The 17,431-nt window shown below is 40.9% G+C and overlaps 1 protein-coding gene across 5 annotated transcripts in view; it reads right to left on the bottom strand.

Moving 5' to 3' along the window:
• Nucleotides 1-17,431, bottom strand: part of STK39 (serine/threonine kinase 39) — a 311,497-nt gene that overhangs the window by 182,560 nt on the left and 111,506 nt on the right. For all 5 annotated transcript variants that reach the window (XM_047869279.1, XM_047869281.1, XM_047869282.1 and 2 more), the window contains exons 9-10: nt 9,944-9,992; nt 9,776-9,841 (exon numbers count right to left, since the gene is read on the bottom strand). In XM_047869279.1, the coding sequence (XP_047725235.1) occupies nt 9,776-9,841; nt 9,944-9,992 (115 nt within the window). The remainder of the gene's footprint in view (nt 1-9,775; nt 9,842-9,943; nt 9,993-17,431) is intronic.

Genomic DNA, 17,431 nt, shown 5'->3' with positions numbered 1-17,431 from the left:
ATTTCCAAAACTGGGTCTCCAAGATCTGTAAAAGTTTTAAAAACTCTCTTAAGCAATTGGTGTCTTTAAAAGACACCTCAATCTTAAAATACAGATGTTCCCTGTGACTGGGGCTGCCAGGATTGGCAAAGCACAATTTCCTCCATGGATCCTTTCTTCTTCTAAGTCAATGTCACCAGAAAGAGGCCACTTGCCCAAAACATATACAGTTTTTAACTCAATTTGTCAACAGAACTGAAAGTAAATTATGATGCTTTTTCCCTTTGTTCTTCCCTCTACCCTCACCTCTGCCTAATTCACCCCCAACACAAACACAACCCAAGCTCCTTACAGGCATGATGCCAAAGGAAATCTATAACTGCAGGGTTTCTATAGACTAGTGAACAATTCCTGACTACAGGTTCCTAAATGAGCTATTCTGATAGCACCCCCTAGTGACCAAAAGCACTTTTCTGAGCAAATAAACTCTACATTCTGAACTAAAATGCATTTAAAATGTAAAAATAATGCAAATATTAATGAGCTTACACTCTCAGGGATATCTGTCTCAGTTACGGACCCAGTTAAGACAATAATTTTAACCTCTCTGGACAACTTTTCTCAGTATTAAAGTAGGAAAAATAACATCCTCAACCACCACAGTCCTCCTCCCTTTGAGGACGTGAGCTCCTCAGTAAGATATACTACCAATATGTCTGGTTGTTTTTTAAACAAGGGGAAAAGAACCAAAAGTAATAAGAGAACATGCACCATCAGGCTGACCTGAATCAAGAGCAGTATTTTCTGTTAAATCCAAAATACGTGATGATAGTTAATAGAGGTCTGTTCATTTCTCCTCCTTCACAGTTACCGTATGCTTTGACTCCTTGTTCCCTCTATTTATCTGGCTTTAAGGAGAACTGCAGGAACCAAGGAACTTTCTAGAAACAGTTTGCAACTACCCAGAACTGTACTAAGTTAAACTGTAAAATACTGGAAGATCTTAATCCTGCAGTCAAAATTGAATGTTTTTTGTTTTTGACACGAATTACGTAAAATACAAAAGTTAGGTTACTTTGATCTGTTAATAGAAATGTAATTTTAAATGAAAATGGTAATAAGAAGTATTTAAACCTTCGCCCTTCAACCCCCTGTCCAGTAAAACAAAAAACAAAACAAAACAAAACAAAACAAAACAAAACACTCCAATTGACTAAGGTGTCTGGAACTCATGGCTCAGTAGGTACCTAACATCCTTTGATTCTTCTACTCCAAGTCTGAGACCTTCAACAAAACCAAAAACTTTTGCTCAGTTTGCCTGCAACAGCCACACAGAACTAAAGCCCTTCACTGCCCTCTACTGGAAAGACTTGGAACAAAATTAAAATCCATCCATCAAGCGTTTGAAATCACCTTACAGTATTTATTCTCTGGTTTCTTGATAATATATAACCTTCAATATCTTATGAATTAGCTATAATATTCCAGGAGATTAAAAAAAAGCAATTTTGTAGAAACTCAGAATCATTCTCCCTCTTTACTGACGAAAAGAAGAGTCTAAATGGTAGCAAACTGGGAAGCTGGCTGGCTTTGGACTGCCACTGTATGACAACTCAGTCAAGGTCCAATCTGGGTCTTAATTTTCAGGTCTACACACTGAACGATCACAAACCAGGCGATATTTATGCTCTTTTACACTCATACTTCAACATATGTATACCCTTTTTCAACCACTCTTAATCACCTATCTGTCCTGTCACTCAGGACTTCACTGGTTACTACAAGGCGTCAGTGATTGACATAAATGTAAGCCAAGAGCCTAGCGTGGTGCATGAAGGTACACAATATGTGTGGATTCCTCGCTCTCCTCTCCCCATGTTCTTGCATCCACCAGCTCCACAACCTCTCTCACTCTGGCAGTGCATATTCCGTGCCCACATCCTAAGGCATCTATTCTCTGCTACTCTTTGAGTACGTCTTGTGCTGCCTACACCGTGTTCCCCACTGAAAGGGGAGTTTCACTGCCTGGGCTGTGTCCTTTATCTACTTGCACCTCAGTGCCCATTACTGGTAGCATGGTTGTAACGTCAGCAGCCATTACAGCAGCTGCAGAAACGAGAACAGCAGCAGTGGTACCCGCAGTACGGCAATCAAAAACGTTACAAAAACAATAATGACATTATAATAATAAAACTGTAATAATAAAGCAATATGTGTGATTATAATAATAAAACTCACTATGATTATAACTAGTGCCATTTATTATTTTGTGCCAACCAACCCCTGTGTCACACGCTTCCTACGCCGTACCTGAAAAACACACGTAGGTATCGTTACTTTCATTACTTTCCCCGTTTCATGAATGAGAAGCTGAGCTTCTGGCAGGCTGTGACAACTGTTGATGCTATCAAACTCCCACTAGCCAACTCTCTTCCCTTCAGAATCTCCAAAGCCCACTTATCACCTTACACCCCCCACATCTGCTGAAACCCTGGCAAGCTTCAGAGTCCTACAATGATGTTTACAGCATCTCCTGGTGCCCAAGAATGGCATGTGTTACATTGCCACATGGAAGACTACCTGCTGGGGAGAATGACAAAGGCACCTCCCCTTTTCCTACTTAGACCCTCTCACACTGCCCACCTTCTCCATCTATGTTTCCTTTCTACCCTCTCGCTTCTCTTCTTCCTTCTGAGGTATGATTTGGTGGAAAGAGCACAGAACCAGAAATAAGAACTGCCTCTAATTAGCCGTGTGACTTCGGACAAGTCAGTTCACCTCTCACACTTTCAACTGCAAAGTGTAACGATAATAGCTGCCCAACCTGTTTTCAGGCATGGTTGTTTAGAATACATAAGGAAGCATACGCAGAAGTGATCTAAAAGCTGTAAATGAGTATCAGCTGTATTTGATTCTCAATATTCTTTGGTCTTCTCACACACACACACACACACACACACACACACACACACACACACACACACACAAATGCACACAGTGCTTCTTTCTCATGGTAGAGAGGATTGGCTGCAGTAAATTTGCTGGCTTTTGCCCACTGCCAGCACCTCGCTGGGGCAGAAAAGAAAACATGAAGATGTGAATAGGCAACAGCAATGAAATAATGGTTGTTGTCCTTCTCCTTCTTTCTTTACTTTTCCATGGGCTTCTTCTCCATCCCATCCAGACCAACAGCAAAAGAAACAACCTTCATCACCCACTTCACCTGCCCAACTCCCAGGACTCCCCTTGCTCCCTATTTCACTGCCTACTTCTAAATTTTCCACCTATGTAGCCACAATAATCATTCCTTATTTACAAGATAGTCACGGCAGCCTGTGTTGGACTGAGCACTCCCGACGTGTCAAACACAGTGCTAGACATCCTGCACAGATCGTCTCTCATCGTCACGGCAACACACAGTAAGTGTCCTTGGCTCCATTTGACACACTGGGCTCAGAGAGATGAGCCAGCTCACCCAGTGAAGAACAAAGATCCAGCTACTGCTGCTTCCAGACCAGACACCATTCCTACTCCCTAGCTAAATCTAAACATCACACTCTAGTCAAGTGTTCCTTATGCAAAACATTGGTTAGAAATCACAGGGAATTCTTACCATTAATATCCTATGAATGTACAACCACAGTGGCATAAAGCATAAAGGTTTCCTTGAAAAAAGGCTAAGGACCCTGTACAGTAAGTATGTTCACTTTACCTTTTAATGTTTAATATAATGAAAAAAAATGTTATTTCTCCTATTAAGAAGTGATTGTGCTTATTACAGTGAAGAAGCTGGCAGGCGCCACCTTAAACGTGTGACCAAAGTTAACATCACCAGTAAAGGAATAAACCGGCATAAACTGGCATCATGTGACTCTCAACATGCTATGCTGAGAAGAACACAGCATCATTCCAAGGTATTTCTGGAAAAAAATGCATAAACTGAAGGTAATCACAAAGAAACAGCAGAAAAAAACCCAACTGAGTGCCATTCTACCCAATAAATGGTCTGTATTCTTCAAAAGTGTGACTGTCAGTAAGAGAAAAGTAAAGTGTATTCCAGAAGAAAGGAGACAAAGGTAGACAACAACTATACAATTCTGGACTGGACCCTGGGCCAGATACATGACCAGTGGCAAAACTGGCAAAATCTGTATAAGACCTGAACATTAAGTAATAGCACTGTGTCAATGTTAGCTTCCTGATTTTGATAATTATACCGTTCTGTAAGAGAATGCCCTTGTTTTGAGGGAATGTTCACTGAAGTAATATTTAAAGATAAAGGGCATGATGTCTATAACTCTGAAATGTTTCAAAAGAGAGACAGAAAATACAGAAAATTTTTGTGCTATTTTTGTAAATTTTTCTAAGCCCAAAGTTATTTCAAAATGACAAGTAAAACCAGGAAGGACAAATCATGAACACACATTAAGTATTAAATAAGTATGAACTGTAACAATTCCTACCCATTTATTTCTAAGCACATGGGAGGATCAGATGAAGTCAACTCCCCAGGTCCTTAATATGAAGCCAAACTTACAGCCTGATACAAGAAATTCTGGGACCCACAAATACCACACTACTTTTTTCAATCCATAATCGTTCCATCCAAATGCAACAGTGATACATGTCTTTCCTTCCGACAGCGACTAATCATTTGTAACTTCTCAATTTCAAAATTGAGAAAATTCCAATAAAAACCCTCCAGTGATTCCTCTTCCCATGAAAACACGGCAACTGCCACAGAAACAACAGTGTTTGGCGCTTCCCCGACTTCATCCCTTCTCTGGCCAATATGCTTTCTGGTTAAGCAGTTGGCATCTAGTTATCTGTAGAGCTACTAACTCTTTGCCCCTCTCCTGCCATCAGTGGGTTTTAGCTACAGAAGGTGTGAGTCAATGTTCACATCACTAACATAAAGCAGAGACACAAACCAACTCTGACACTTAAATGGTCCTACAGAAAATGCACACAGCCCTAAGCATCAGATTCATTTCTGGCAGAAGGCTGTACACTCTTCCCCACACAGTGGAACACCTCACGTTCAAGCATTCAAACCCCTAAAGATGGCTGGAGACAAGCCCCTAAAAAGTCACATGAGAAGGAGTTAATGGCTATGAGGCCTTTTCTTCTCATGCACAAGGATAGGTGAAGAGTTGAAAAGAAATTATAGGTGTACTTAACCTTGTTCTCATGGGTCATTATTAGTACATTCTCATTTAGAATTCACAGACTATCTTGTGGTCCAGGAACCCCAAATCTCTCATTACCCTTCACCACATGCCTGAAGTCAGACAGAATTTCCATTTCAGAGAAAAATTAGGGTAAACAAAAATCAAGATGATCCCTAAGCAACACTGTCTGTCAGCAAAAAAGAGCCCCAAATGGACCAAATACTATGCCTCCAGGATAAAAACAAATATCCCTAATTTCAGCAATGACCACACACACACATAATCATTTTATGTCACTAAATTACCAGGAAAGCCACACTGATTTTTTTTTTCTTTTTGATTTAGAGGAATCACTCAGGATGAAGACAAGATCACCTATCCATGGCCCCCGACTAATGCTTCACATTCTGGTCAAACGTGAATGTGACAGGCCTCTACCTCTCTAGTGCCAAAGGACAGCGCTGGTGGGCTCTGTGAGAACAGCTACAACTGGCCCCTTTCTCTTTTAAATATGAGAACTATTCATGTTTTAAAAAAACCACATATTTAAAAATATCTCTTAATTTTTGCTACTATTAGGGAGGAGAAGCAGAAACTGTTGTTTATGATAACAAATTTCAAATCAACACAGGTTGCCTCAATGTCCAGAACTTGGTCAACAGGCCCAGTTTCCATGTAAACACTGGTAATATCAATGGATTCTCTGTTTCTATTTAAAAAAAAAATAACGTTTATTTATTTTTGAGAGAGAGACAGAGAGACAGAGCACGAGTGGGGGAGGGGCAGAGAGAGAGGGAGACACAGAATCCGAAGCAGGCTCCAGGCTCCGAGCTGTCAGCACAGAGCCCGATGCAGGGCTCGAACTCACAAACTGTGAGATCATGACCTGAGCCAAAGGCAGATGCTCAACCGACTGAGCCACCCAGGCTCCCCATGTTTTTTCTATTTTTTAAACAACAAATTGAGGAGACAAAAACCAAAGGACCAACAGCAACAAGTAGCCTCTGAGGAACAAATCTACACCAGGAAACTAGAACATGATCAACCAGGAAAATAAGCAGCTGAGTGAATGTCAATAAAGAGAAGTCCAAAAATGGATGACACAACACGAAAAACTCTCCCATACCAACTTTTACACTGGATATACATAAACACTATAAGAACCTAAGACAAGCAAAGACATCCTACAACAAAGGTTTTCAATGTTCATGGTGATTAAAATAATATTTACTTCTAAGCGGCCAAGGCTGCAGGATAAGTTTCAAATAAGGAACAGCATCGTCCCTTACCAACATCATGCACACCAAGGAGAGAGGGAGGATTGTCTGCTATTAACGGGAATCCTAGGAACAAGTGTATGTCAAGCATTTTAGGTGAATAAAAAAAAAAATGGCCTTTCCTTGGTACACTCAAGCATATGTGTTCACTGAGTTAGCAAACATTTGTGGGCACTTGATATGAGCAAGACACGCACTGTGATCGATGTTCTGGTCAGCATACCTGCCATGGAGCCTATGGGCAAGGAGAGGAGTGTAGCTAATAACCAAGGTGCAATTTAAAATGAGAATTAATAGGGGTGGCTGGGTGGCTTAGTCGGTTAAACAACCAACTCTTGATTTCAGTTCAGGTCATGATCTCACACTTCATGAGATCAAGCCCCACATCAGGATCTGTGCTGACAGCTTGGAGTCTGCTTAGTATTCTCTCTCTCCCTCTCTCTCTGCCTGCATGCGCACTCTCTCTTTCTCTCTCCCTCTCTCTCAAAATGGATAAATAAACTTTAAAATGAGAATTGCAACATGAAAACAGCAGACTTGATGAAGCTAGAGAGCAAGAATAACATTACTATGGGCCACTTTTTTTTAAAATTTTTTTAATGTTTATTTATTTTTGAGACAGACAGACAGACAGACACAGACAGAGTGTGAGCTGGGGAAGGGGCAGAGAGGGGGAGACACAGAATCTGAAGCAGGCTCCAGGCTTTGGGCTGTCAGCACAGAGCCTGACGTGGGGCCCGGACTCACAAGCCGTGAGATCATGACACAAGCCCAAGTCGGACACCAAACGACTGAGCCACCCAGGCGCCCCACACTCTCTTTTCTATATGATGTTTAAAGAACTAACATATTCTCCCTTTACACTTCTCTGACTCCAAGATGGGCAGCCACTTTCCACCTGAAGGGATGGATAACAAAACAAGCCTGAGAGTTAAGTCTAAAACCCAGAAATAAGTAAATGGCAGAAGACATGCTTGAAATATCACAGGTCCCCAAACTCTAGCTGCTTACTGTTTACGATACATGCAAAATGGGATGTGGAATGCAAAGAACACTAACATGTAATAGATAACTTAAATATTTTTTTAAAAGAAAGAAAATAAAGCCAGAGCCTGGAGAGTTTCTTCACTTTTCCCAAATGACAGACTCTCAAAGGAAAGCATATGTTAGTGAGGAAAGTAGACAGAGTGAGAACTACAGGTGGTTGACTTGAGCTGGAGTTTAGAATGTGAGGCTGGATGTTGAAAGGGTGCCATAAATTCGAGGCTAAGGAGGTTGGCGGCCTCTATTTGATAGGAACTTTATTTTTCACTTATTTGCTCTTGGAGTTATCTTTAATTTTGGGAACCACTTTTAAGCAATTAGGTGACACGAACAGAAAGTTAATCCTGTGGTAACATCTAAGAAGGAATAGAAAGGAGGAAGACAGGGAGGACAGGGAAAAGGGAGGTCTCAAACACAAAAATAATCCCAGTGTCCTGAGGTTGGGTAACTCAGGCAGAAACACAGAACACAAGAAGATTAGGTTTGGAAGGGGAGGAAAACCACTGTACCTGAGAGGCCGGCAGGCCACCTGACAGGGAGGGACTGGGGGGTGCAAAGCTAAATAAAGCTCTGGAGAGAAAATACACCTGGCAAACTCCCTCTTGAGGGAACAGCTACAGGATGAGACCAGAAAAAAACAGTGAAAACAAGCAAAGACCAACAAAAATGTTCTCTGAGGACCTCACAAATGGAACAAGCCAATGGCTCCCTAACAGTGTTTTTCAACTCAACACTTTAGATGCCTGATCAAAAGCCTCATGCTGGGACCACCTAGGTGGCTCAGTCGGTTACTCTGCCCCTCCCATGCTCATGTGTGTGCACGTGTGCATGGCCTCTCTCTCTCAGAACGAATAAATAAACTTAAAAAAATTTTTTTTAAAAAGCCCCATGCTAAGATCCCACACGCCAGAGAGAATCCTGCTGGCCCCAGGGAGGTAGTCGCACACCTACACAGAGTGGGTCGTTTCTTTTTTATTTTTTTAAATTTATTTGAGAGAGAGAGAGAGAGAGAGCATGCGAGCAGAGGAAGGGGGTGGTGGGGGAGGGAGGGAGGGAGGGAGGGAGGGAGGGAGAGAGAGAGAGAGACAGAGAGAGAGAGAGAGAGAGAGAGAGAGAGAGAGAGAGAGAGAGAGAATCCCAAGCAGACTCCATGCTTGGCATGGAGCCTGATGGGGGGCTCGAGTCCACGACCCTGGGATCATGACCTGAGCCAAAATCAAGAGACAGTAGTAGCTCAACCAACTGAGCTACCCAGGCACCCCCGCTCCTTTTTTTTTTTTTTCTTTCCCAGAGTGGGTCATTTCTTAAAATCTATTTTTAAATCTGTTTCAAATAATTTTAAGGCATCCGCTAAATGTACTTCTTACTGAGCCTTTAGGAAAGGCAACGTCTGGAATGCAACATTCAAAGTTACTTCACCGAGGCATGATGAGATGCAATCTCGAACACATATTCCTCTGCCAGTTTTATTTCAGAGCATATACTCAGATTCATATCGGCTTTCCCTATAACTATTAACCATAAAGGGAGGGGGAGGAACCTTCCTTTCTAAATCTGTGATTATATAAATACTTTAAATTATAAATATCTAACATAATTTTAAAACCAAATTAAACCAAACCAGAGGTTAAATTTTGTTAGGTTTCATACCATAATGAAATCAGTAATTACAAAAAAAATAAAACTCTGGATAAATACATAAATAAATACACTCACACATACACACCATTTTAAAAATCTAAAACCAAGAATGGGAACTTTTGCAGGTAATCATTAACATAATTCAGTTAACATCAGGTAAACTACAAGAGGGGCCAGGGTCTTTGATGAGGAAAGAACCAATATTCCAGATACTCAAGATAACCATTAAATTTGTAAATAAAATCGGATTAAAAATAAGATAACCATTGAAAACAGATTTTGATTTTCGTTTTCATCATTTCAAGCTGCTTCAAAATGACTGCCCCCTCTTCTATAAAATCCAAAAGAAAGATATTCAAGGATCTTTCACCTCTCCAATGTTCATACCTCATCACAATCCCCTCCCCTCCGACCTTCTTTAAGCAAAGCTGAAAAATGGAAAGTACGAAATCATTCAAGTTTCACACTGTTTCCACAAATGCATTCACAACAAGCCAGAGATAGCCAAAAGGCAAAATGCAGCTATATGAGGAATTGCTAATCAGATAGCCTCTAAATAACACATCCTGAGTATGTGGCAATGTTTTTCTTATTTGTCTGTGGGCTTCATATCCCCGGGTGGGGAGGAGCCCATGCTGGGTCACAAAGACTATTGATGCTTACCTTTTTGGCTCTTTGGGCTATGTCTGGTGTTCTTGTAAGCAGCTTTTCAATCAGGTACTCTCTGTTCTGCAAAATAAATATTCCCAACAGTTTAACACCAAATATCACACATAGAAATTCATAGTGATTTCAAAATAGCAGATTTACGTGGGGTTTTAAGCATGTTACCTTGGCTTTCTGGAAGAATTTGCATTTTAAAAGTTCTGCTGCTGTGGGCCTGAAAGATCAATAATAAATTAAAGTTGAAACAATGACCACTCAATAAATACACTGCCGTGATGAAACAACTGAATCCCAGAATGTTTCTGGAAAACCAGTTTCAGGAATAGCAAAACCAGAAAACAAATTAATCATAAGCTGGCACCAAATCAAACAGTGCCGATTTTCCAGTTCTTTCCACTCTACTGCAAAACACATAAATTGCTGTAAGTTAAATATTTAGGGCACGATCAATTTTCCATCCTTCATCCTTACACTTCAACTAAGTGAATTCAGTGTTTCTTAAAGGTGGCAGACTGACACATCTGTGAGCTAAATTCCTATATTTATTAAGAAGCCGTGCAAGCTGCAATATGATCCTGTCAAAGAAACTATAGTCTACAGTGTCCTAGGATTTCCCAAGAGCAGCAGTTACCACAAGGGGCCCGCAACATGTGGACAAGCTCTCTCTGCCCACCAAGTGCAGTGCACATGCCCTAGTGGCTCTGGGGGGTAAGGTAAATGTGAGGGTGATTCATAAAATGCAAATTCATTTAAAAGCAATACTGGATTGGTCTGGCTCCTCATGGTGTCATTTAACTTGCTTCTCTATCCTGTACTTCCTATAAACTAAAGGTTAAATCTAAAAACTTGACTATATTGCATCAAGCATTTAGGGGAAGAATCCTTCACAGATGACACCATGCACTTCTCCCCACGGCACATCAGAGGTACCTGATGTTAGGTTAACTCACTGGGAGTGATGCTAAGTTTAACCAACGACCCCCGGGCCTGAGACCTCTCCATTGTCAAGGTATGTTTTCACCAGGGCAATTGGCAAGCATTCTGTTGGGTAATACTTCGTTCGGCATTGTAGGAATTTCCTGTTCCCCTAACAATTTCAGCATCTTTGTCTTAAATGATTATTTCCTAACAGGTGGCAGAATGCTGATTTCCTACTTCTATCATTCCTTCTACCTTTATTAAATGGCATTCTTCCATAAAGAATAGCTTTCTTCCAAAATAGTTCCTTCTAAAACACACAGCCAAGCAGACAGAATCAGATAAATCCAGAGTATGAGACAATCAGCCAGACAACCAGCCTGATCTCTTCAAAAAGTCAGTGTCATAAGTGGAAAAGGAGAGAAGGGAGGGGACTGTTCCACATTAAAAGGGACTTAAAGAAACAAAACCAAATGCCACAGGAGACCCTTGCCTAAATCCTGTGTTTGAAGGGGAAGGGAGAGAAACAACAAAAGACATTTGGAAATAATTAGAGACTATGTGAATAGGCTAGATCATTAAGATGATTTTAGGGAATTATTGGTCATTTTCTTGGGTGTGGAAAAGTATTGTGGCTATGAGGGAACACATTTTTATTTGCAGGGAATGCAAGCTGAACTATTAAAGTCTGTTACTCGCTTTCAAACTGTTCAGCAAATAAAATGTAGATAAATACACACATCAGATACAGAAAATATTCGTGACTACTGCTTCCAGGTGGTGTTACAGAAGCAGACACTGTACTATTTTTTTTCACCTTTGTGTATTTAAAATTTTTCATAAAAAAAAAAACTGGGGAGGGGAGAGGGAAGCGTTACTGAATATTATGAGGTATTCATTCAGGCCATGATTACCAAAGGTACAAATAGTACTGTGTTGAGAAGGGTGCAAGTTTAAAAGGAGTCCTCTTGGGGCGCCTGGGTGGCTTGGTCGGTTAAGCGTCCGACTTCGGCTCAGGTCATGATCTCACGGTCCGTGAGTTCAAGCCCCACATCGGGCTCTGTGCTGACAGCTCAGAGCCTGGAGCCTGTTTCAGATTCTGTGTCCCTCTCTCTGACCCTCCCCCGTTCATGGTCTGTTTCTCTCTGTCTCAAAAATAAGCGTTCAAAATAAATAAAATAAAGTAAAGTAAAGTAAAGTAAAGTAAAGTAAAGTAAAGTAAAGTAAAGTAAAGTAAAGTAAAATAAAATAAAATAAAATAAAATAAAATAAAATAAAATAAAATAAAATAAAAGGAGTCCTCATGGGGCGCCTGGGTGGCTCAGTCAGTTAAGCATCCGACTTCTGCTCAGGTCATTGATCTCACAGCTGTGAGTTTGAGCCCCACATCGGGCTCTGTGCTGACAGCTCAGAGCCTGGAACCTGCTTCAGATTCTGCGTCTCCCTCTCTCTCTGCCCCTCCCTTGCTCACGTTCTGTCTCTCAAAAATAAATAAACATTAAAAAAAATTTTTTTTAAAGGAGTCCTCATACTTGAAAAGATCGGAAACCACTGCGTGGGAACCAGGAAGCTCCATTAAAACGTTTCCAGGGACTGAACCAAAGGATACATAAGACTTAGGCAACGTTTTTAAGTGCATCACTCTAGAAACTACGTAAGTCTACAGGGGCCATAAACTACATTTCTTTGCAGAGCAATTTTCTATTGAAATTGTTATTGCTCTTTCCCTCAGCCTCAAGTGGAACACTGGTTAGAAGTGCCTGACAAAGAACTCCGAATCACCACATCCACTGCAATACACAGCTGTTAATTGGTAATTGCTTTGAGTAAATAAAGGTCTAAACAACAGGTGGGCCATGATTGACGGTCTGTGTGCCACATCCCCTCAGCGAGCTTATCCAGATTCATGAGTCCGTACCTCGTTAAACAGACAGCAGAACTAAAAATGATACTGCTATTTTATGTGATTTAACCGTAGCTGTTATTTTAACGTGCGCTCTTACTGATCATCGGCAAGGTGTCTGGCCTCCAGCTACTCCAATTTATCTTTCAACCTCCCTGTAAATATTTATTAAGCACCTACTACTTGTCAGGCGTCGCGCTAGGTGCTAGGCATGCCGCAGTGAATACGACAGACGCAAATACCACCTTCAGCAACTTAATAATCTAGCAGATAAGAATTAGCGAGTGCGGTGAGGCTGTAAGAGGGACGTCAGAGCGTGGAAGCGCTACAGCGGAGCTGTGGCGGGAGGAGAGGGCTGCACAGAAAACCTAAGGACGACCGTTACACACCACGCGGAGACTTGGTGTTGTGTTTGGCACCTCGTAACATGAAATAAAATCTTAAAAACCAAGGGGCGTACAAAATAAGTTAGACTGAACTTTTTTAAGAAACCCAAGGAAAGCAAGATGATCAAGAGACTCCAGGTCACCGATTTGGTCGAAAACTCTCATCGCCTTTGGTCAATTCAGTTACAACAGCCCCCCAGCCAGTCTCTCCACTACTTCTCTCTTCTTCGTTCTGGCCCAGCACCCACCCTGCTCCAGAGGTGGCTTCTGTAAAAACCCAATTCTTATCCATCCTCACGGACTTCAGTGGGCTGAGAGGTGCTGGCTCCCTCCATCTTCATTTCCCACCGCACCCCACATGAACTCTGTCCTCCGGCTACACGGATGTTCCCACCCTGCTCCCACTCTGCTCTTTCATGACAAAGTACACGCTGCTTTTCTTGCTCCAAAATTTTTTGTAACCAACTGGCACAGCCTTGCTCATCAGTCAAGAACCAGTTTAAATGTCACCATCTTCAAAGGTACTTTTATCAGCTCCTACAAGTACATATCCATTGCTCCCTACTCAGTGCTCACACACCAATCTACCCACACACTCCTATTCTGTAATTACCTGTTCCTAGGTCTTCCCGCCTCCACCCCACTAGGTTATAAGCCCTTTCAGACAAAGGACCACATGGTATTCATTTTTTATATCCCCAATGCCCAGCACAGACCAGAAAACTGCCATAGCTCAATTCTATAACATAATCAAATACAAGGTAGAAGTGATGCTACTAGACAGTCAGACAGAGAAACTACAACTTCTAAAGCCAAATTTAGTCAACACTGAATTCTAAGCATCTGTTCAATAGAGTAGGGAACAGAATGATGTAATGAAAACAAGACTCATGCTAACAAACAACGAAACAAACAAAACCAGAGGTAAGTCCATGCACAGCGGAGGTCCAAAAGTGGAGAGCTACATCCCCCCCCACCTTGCTCCTCTGCACCTTGCCTCCTCCTTCCACAAACTAAGGGTGAGGTGTAGGACCAATGTAGAGAGAAGGCTAGGAAATGCCAGACATGCCTGGAGATACACGCCTGGGAAAATACCTTCCCTTCCCCAGCAAGGTCATTTCTATGGTGACCAAAACTGTAAAGGGGAAAAGCGTGCCACAAAGAAAACTTCTTTCTCTGCACTCTCCATTCTTAGCCTTCATCAATAAATACACTCAATCACATAAGAAATGAGAAATGGTTTAAAGGAGCCACATTCTTCTTTGTACAGGCTTAGGATTTATGTTAATAGGTCATATGGGTCATACAAAATAATAGGTCTACTCCACACAGAGAAGAACTAAATTGCAGGTTCTTTATGTGCTCAAAATAACTCAAGTGTCTATAGCTTGGGGGTTAGAATCATACAAGTGCCAAGCTATCTCCATAAGAAAGTATGGGAAAACAGAACTGGAAAGAACGGGAAAATGAGGGAGGAAGAAAGTGATAGAAGGTACAAGAGAAGGTAAGGTGCATGCTGCCCATCTGACTTTATGTTTTCTGTGTTTTGTTTGCTTTTGTGTTTGTTTTAGTTTTATGCTATAGCAACCACCAGTACAGGATTAATATGGAACCATCAGTGCTGCCTGCCTCTTAGCTGAGTACCACATAAGAAAAAGAATTCTGCAAGCATGTTATATCTGACATGGCTGCTAACAATTTTCAAATAATACAACATAATATAAATACAGATACTGTTTTATGAGGAAAGCTAAAATGTTATACCAGCAACCCAAATAATGGTACAGGCTGTGAATGATGATTTAATTTTAAATCCTTAAAAACAATGCAGTAGTCTGCAAGTACCAACATTCTCAGGAGAAAATATCTTAAAGGATTCAGTTAATACATATGGATGAACCAAAGTCCACTGAGACTTAAAATAATTTTCAAAGGATTCAGGATGAACATGATATAGTTTAAGTAGTTCTAACAATGTGCATTATAATTGCTAACATCTCATTGACCTCAGGCAGAGCTGTATCTCTCAGTCTCCCCTCCCCCACAAAAGAAATACTCAAGTTTTATTCACTTCTAATGAAATTATCTATGTGACATCCACCCTCTTGTTGCTCAAAGAAAATACTGGTTCTTTTTATAGTTGCCATCCATATGAAGTATGTAATCTACAAGATTAAGGCTCATTTTTTAAGAAATAGCAACATGTTGTGCATTGCAAATATAAGCACCTCTTAGTCTATGCCAATGCAGAGCACGGACTTGGATGAGGCAAATAGCTCCAACACCCCAGCTCTCTTTTATTAGGAAAGTTCCATGAGCTCTCAAGGTTGGCCGAAAATGCAGTTTATTCTCAGCTAGCCTGAGGGCTCCTACATGGGACTGAATCTGTCCTGGTCACTGTTCCCCTGTGATAGGTTTCTGTCTGTTGCCAAAAAGGTACTCAGCATGGGGCGCCTGGGTGGTTCAGTAGGATAAGTATACAACTCTAGGTTTCAGCCCTGGTCATGATCTCACGGTTCATGCGTTTTGAGCCCCACATCAAGGTCTGAGCTGACAGTGAGGAACCTGCTTGGGATTCCCTGTCTTCCTCTCTCCCTCTCTGCCCCTACCCCACCCATGCACGTGTGCATGTGCATTCTCTCTTTCTCCCCCCACTCCCATTCTCCCTCTCAAAATAAATAAAAACTTAAAAAAAAAAAAAAGGAACTCAACAAGACCAGGGTTTTGGTACCTATCAACTGCTTTTAAATTATAAGTAGATGACTATATGCAGAATCAATAAAAATTATCAAAAATCTTGCATTTACTCCTCAACCCACTTGAATCCGGTTTGTTTCTAAAACACTCGTTAGTGAGTCCAAATCATTCCCACATTGCAAGCTCCCAGTTGTCTCCAGTTGCTCAAGAAATATCAAATATGTAATACAGACCCAACACTGTGGACACAAAGACATAAAGATGAATGACACTTCTAAAAAACTTACAAACCTATGAGGAAATTGGATGTGTAAGTCAATAAATTTACATAATGTGGTAAGTATACAAGAGACATATCTTTAACATACTGCAGGAAAACTAAGAGTTGTAATAATTCCACTCAGTTTGGAAGAAAACAGCAAATGGTGAACAGCAATCCCAATTTCCTGAATACTTAGGAACCCCTAGGTACTGTGTTATCCTCTTTAAGTGAATTATCATATTCCATGCCCATGACAATCTTATGAAGTAGATGTTATTAGGCTCATTTTACAGAAAAGGGAATTGAGTCATGTAGATAACGATAAAGTAGAGCTAGGAATCTCACCCAGATTTACCTAACTCTAAGAAGATGAGGACTTTCAAGTAAGTGTTAAAAGAGGTTCAAGGAATATAGAGGAAGAGGAAGAGCCTTTGGATAACATAAGCAAAGGCAGAGAAGACAGGAAATAGTCATGGTTTCTTTCAGGTTTGTGTAGCAATTAAATGTTTACTTATTTAGTAATGAATACATATTTTAAAGCTGCACCCTATATAATAAGTAATTCAACAATATTGTTTATTCCCATTCTCATATTTCATCAATCTTTTTTTTCCTCAAAACTTCCCACATCCATGTCATTTCATTTAAAAGAGAGAGAGAGAGAGAGAGAGAGCAAGAGAGTCACCTGAGAAGCTGCTATTAAGAAATGGGCAGAGGGCCTGAACAGACATTTTTCCAACTAAGACATACAGATGGCCAACAGACATATGAAAAGATGTTCAACATCACCCATCACTAGGGAAGCACAAATCAAAACCACAATGCAAGAAGAGCCTGGAAGGTTCAGTCAGTAGAGCATGCGACTCTTGATCCCGGGGTTGCGAGTTTGAGTCCCATGTTGGGGGAGAGTCTACTTAAAAAAATTAATTAAATTATGGGGTGCCTGCGTGGCTCAGTCGGTTGAGCATCTGGCTTCGGCTCAGGTCATGATCTCACAGTTTGTGAGTTTGAGCCCCGTGTCGGGCTCTGTGCTGACTGCTCAGAGCCTGAAGCCTGTTTCAGATTCTGTGTCTCCCTCCTCTCTGCTCCTCCCGTGCTCGTGCTCTGTCTCTGTCTCTGTCTCTCTCAAAAATAAGTAAACATTAAAAAATTTTTTTTTAATTAATTTAATTAAATTTTTAAAAAGCCACAGTGAAATATCACCTTACACCAGTCCGAATGACTAGTCAAAAGGTTAAAAAAAAAAAAAAAAAAGTGTTGGCGAGGATGTGGAGAAAAAGGAACCCTCACACACTATTAGTGAGAACACTATTAGTGCGGCCACAGTGGAAAACAGAATGGAGGTTCCTGAAAAACTTAAAAATAGAACTACCATATGATCAAGTAACTCCACTGCTGGGTACTTACCCAAAGAAAACACTAATTCAAAAAGATATACGTACCCCTATGTTTATTGCAGCATTATTTACAATAGCCAAGATACGGAA

The sequence above is a fragment of the Prionailurus viverrinus genome, chromosome C1, assembly GCF_022837055.1.
Source record: "Prionailurus viverrinus isolate Anna chromosome C1, UM_Priviv_1.0, whole genome shotgun sequence".
Lineage (NCBI taxonomy): Eukaryota > Metazoa > Chordata > Mammalia > Carnivora > Felidae > Prionailurus > Prionailurus viverrinus.
The sequence above is the reverse complement of the archived record's forward strand: the minus strand, read 5'-3'. Positions and strand labels throughout refer to the sequence as shown.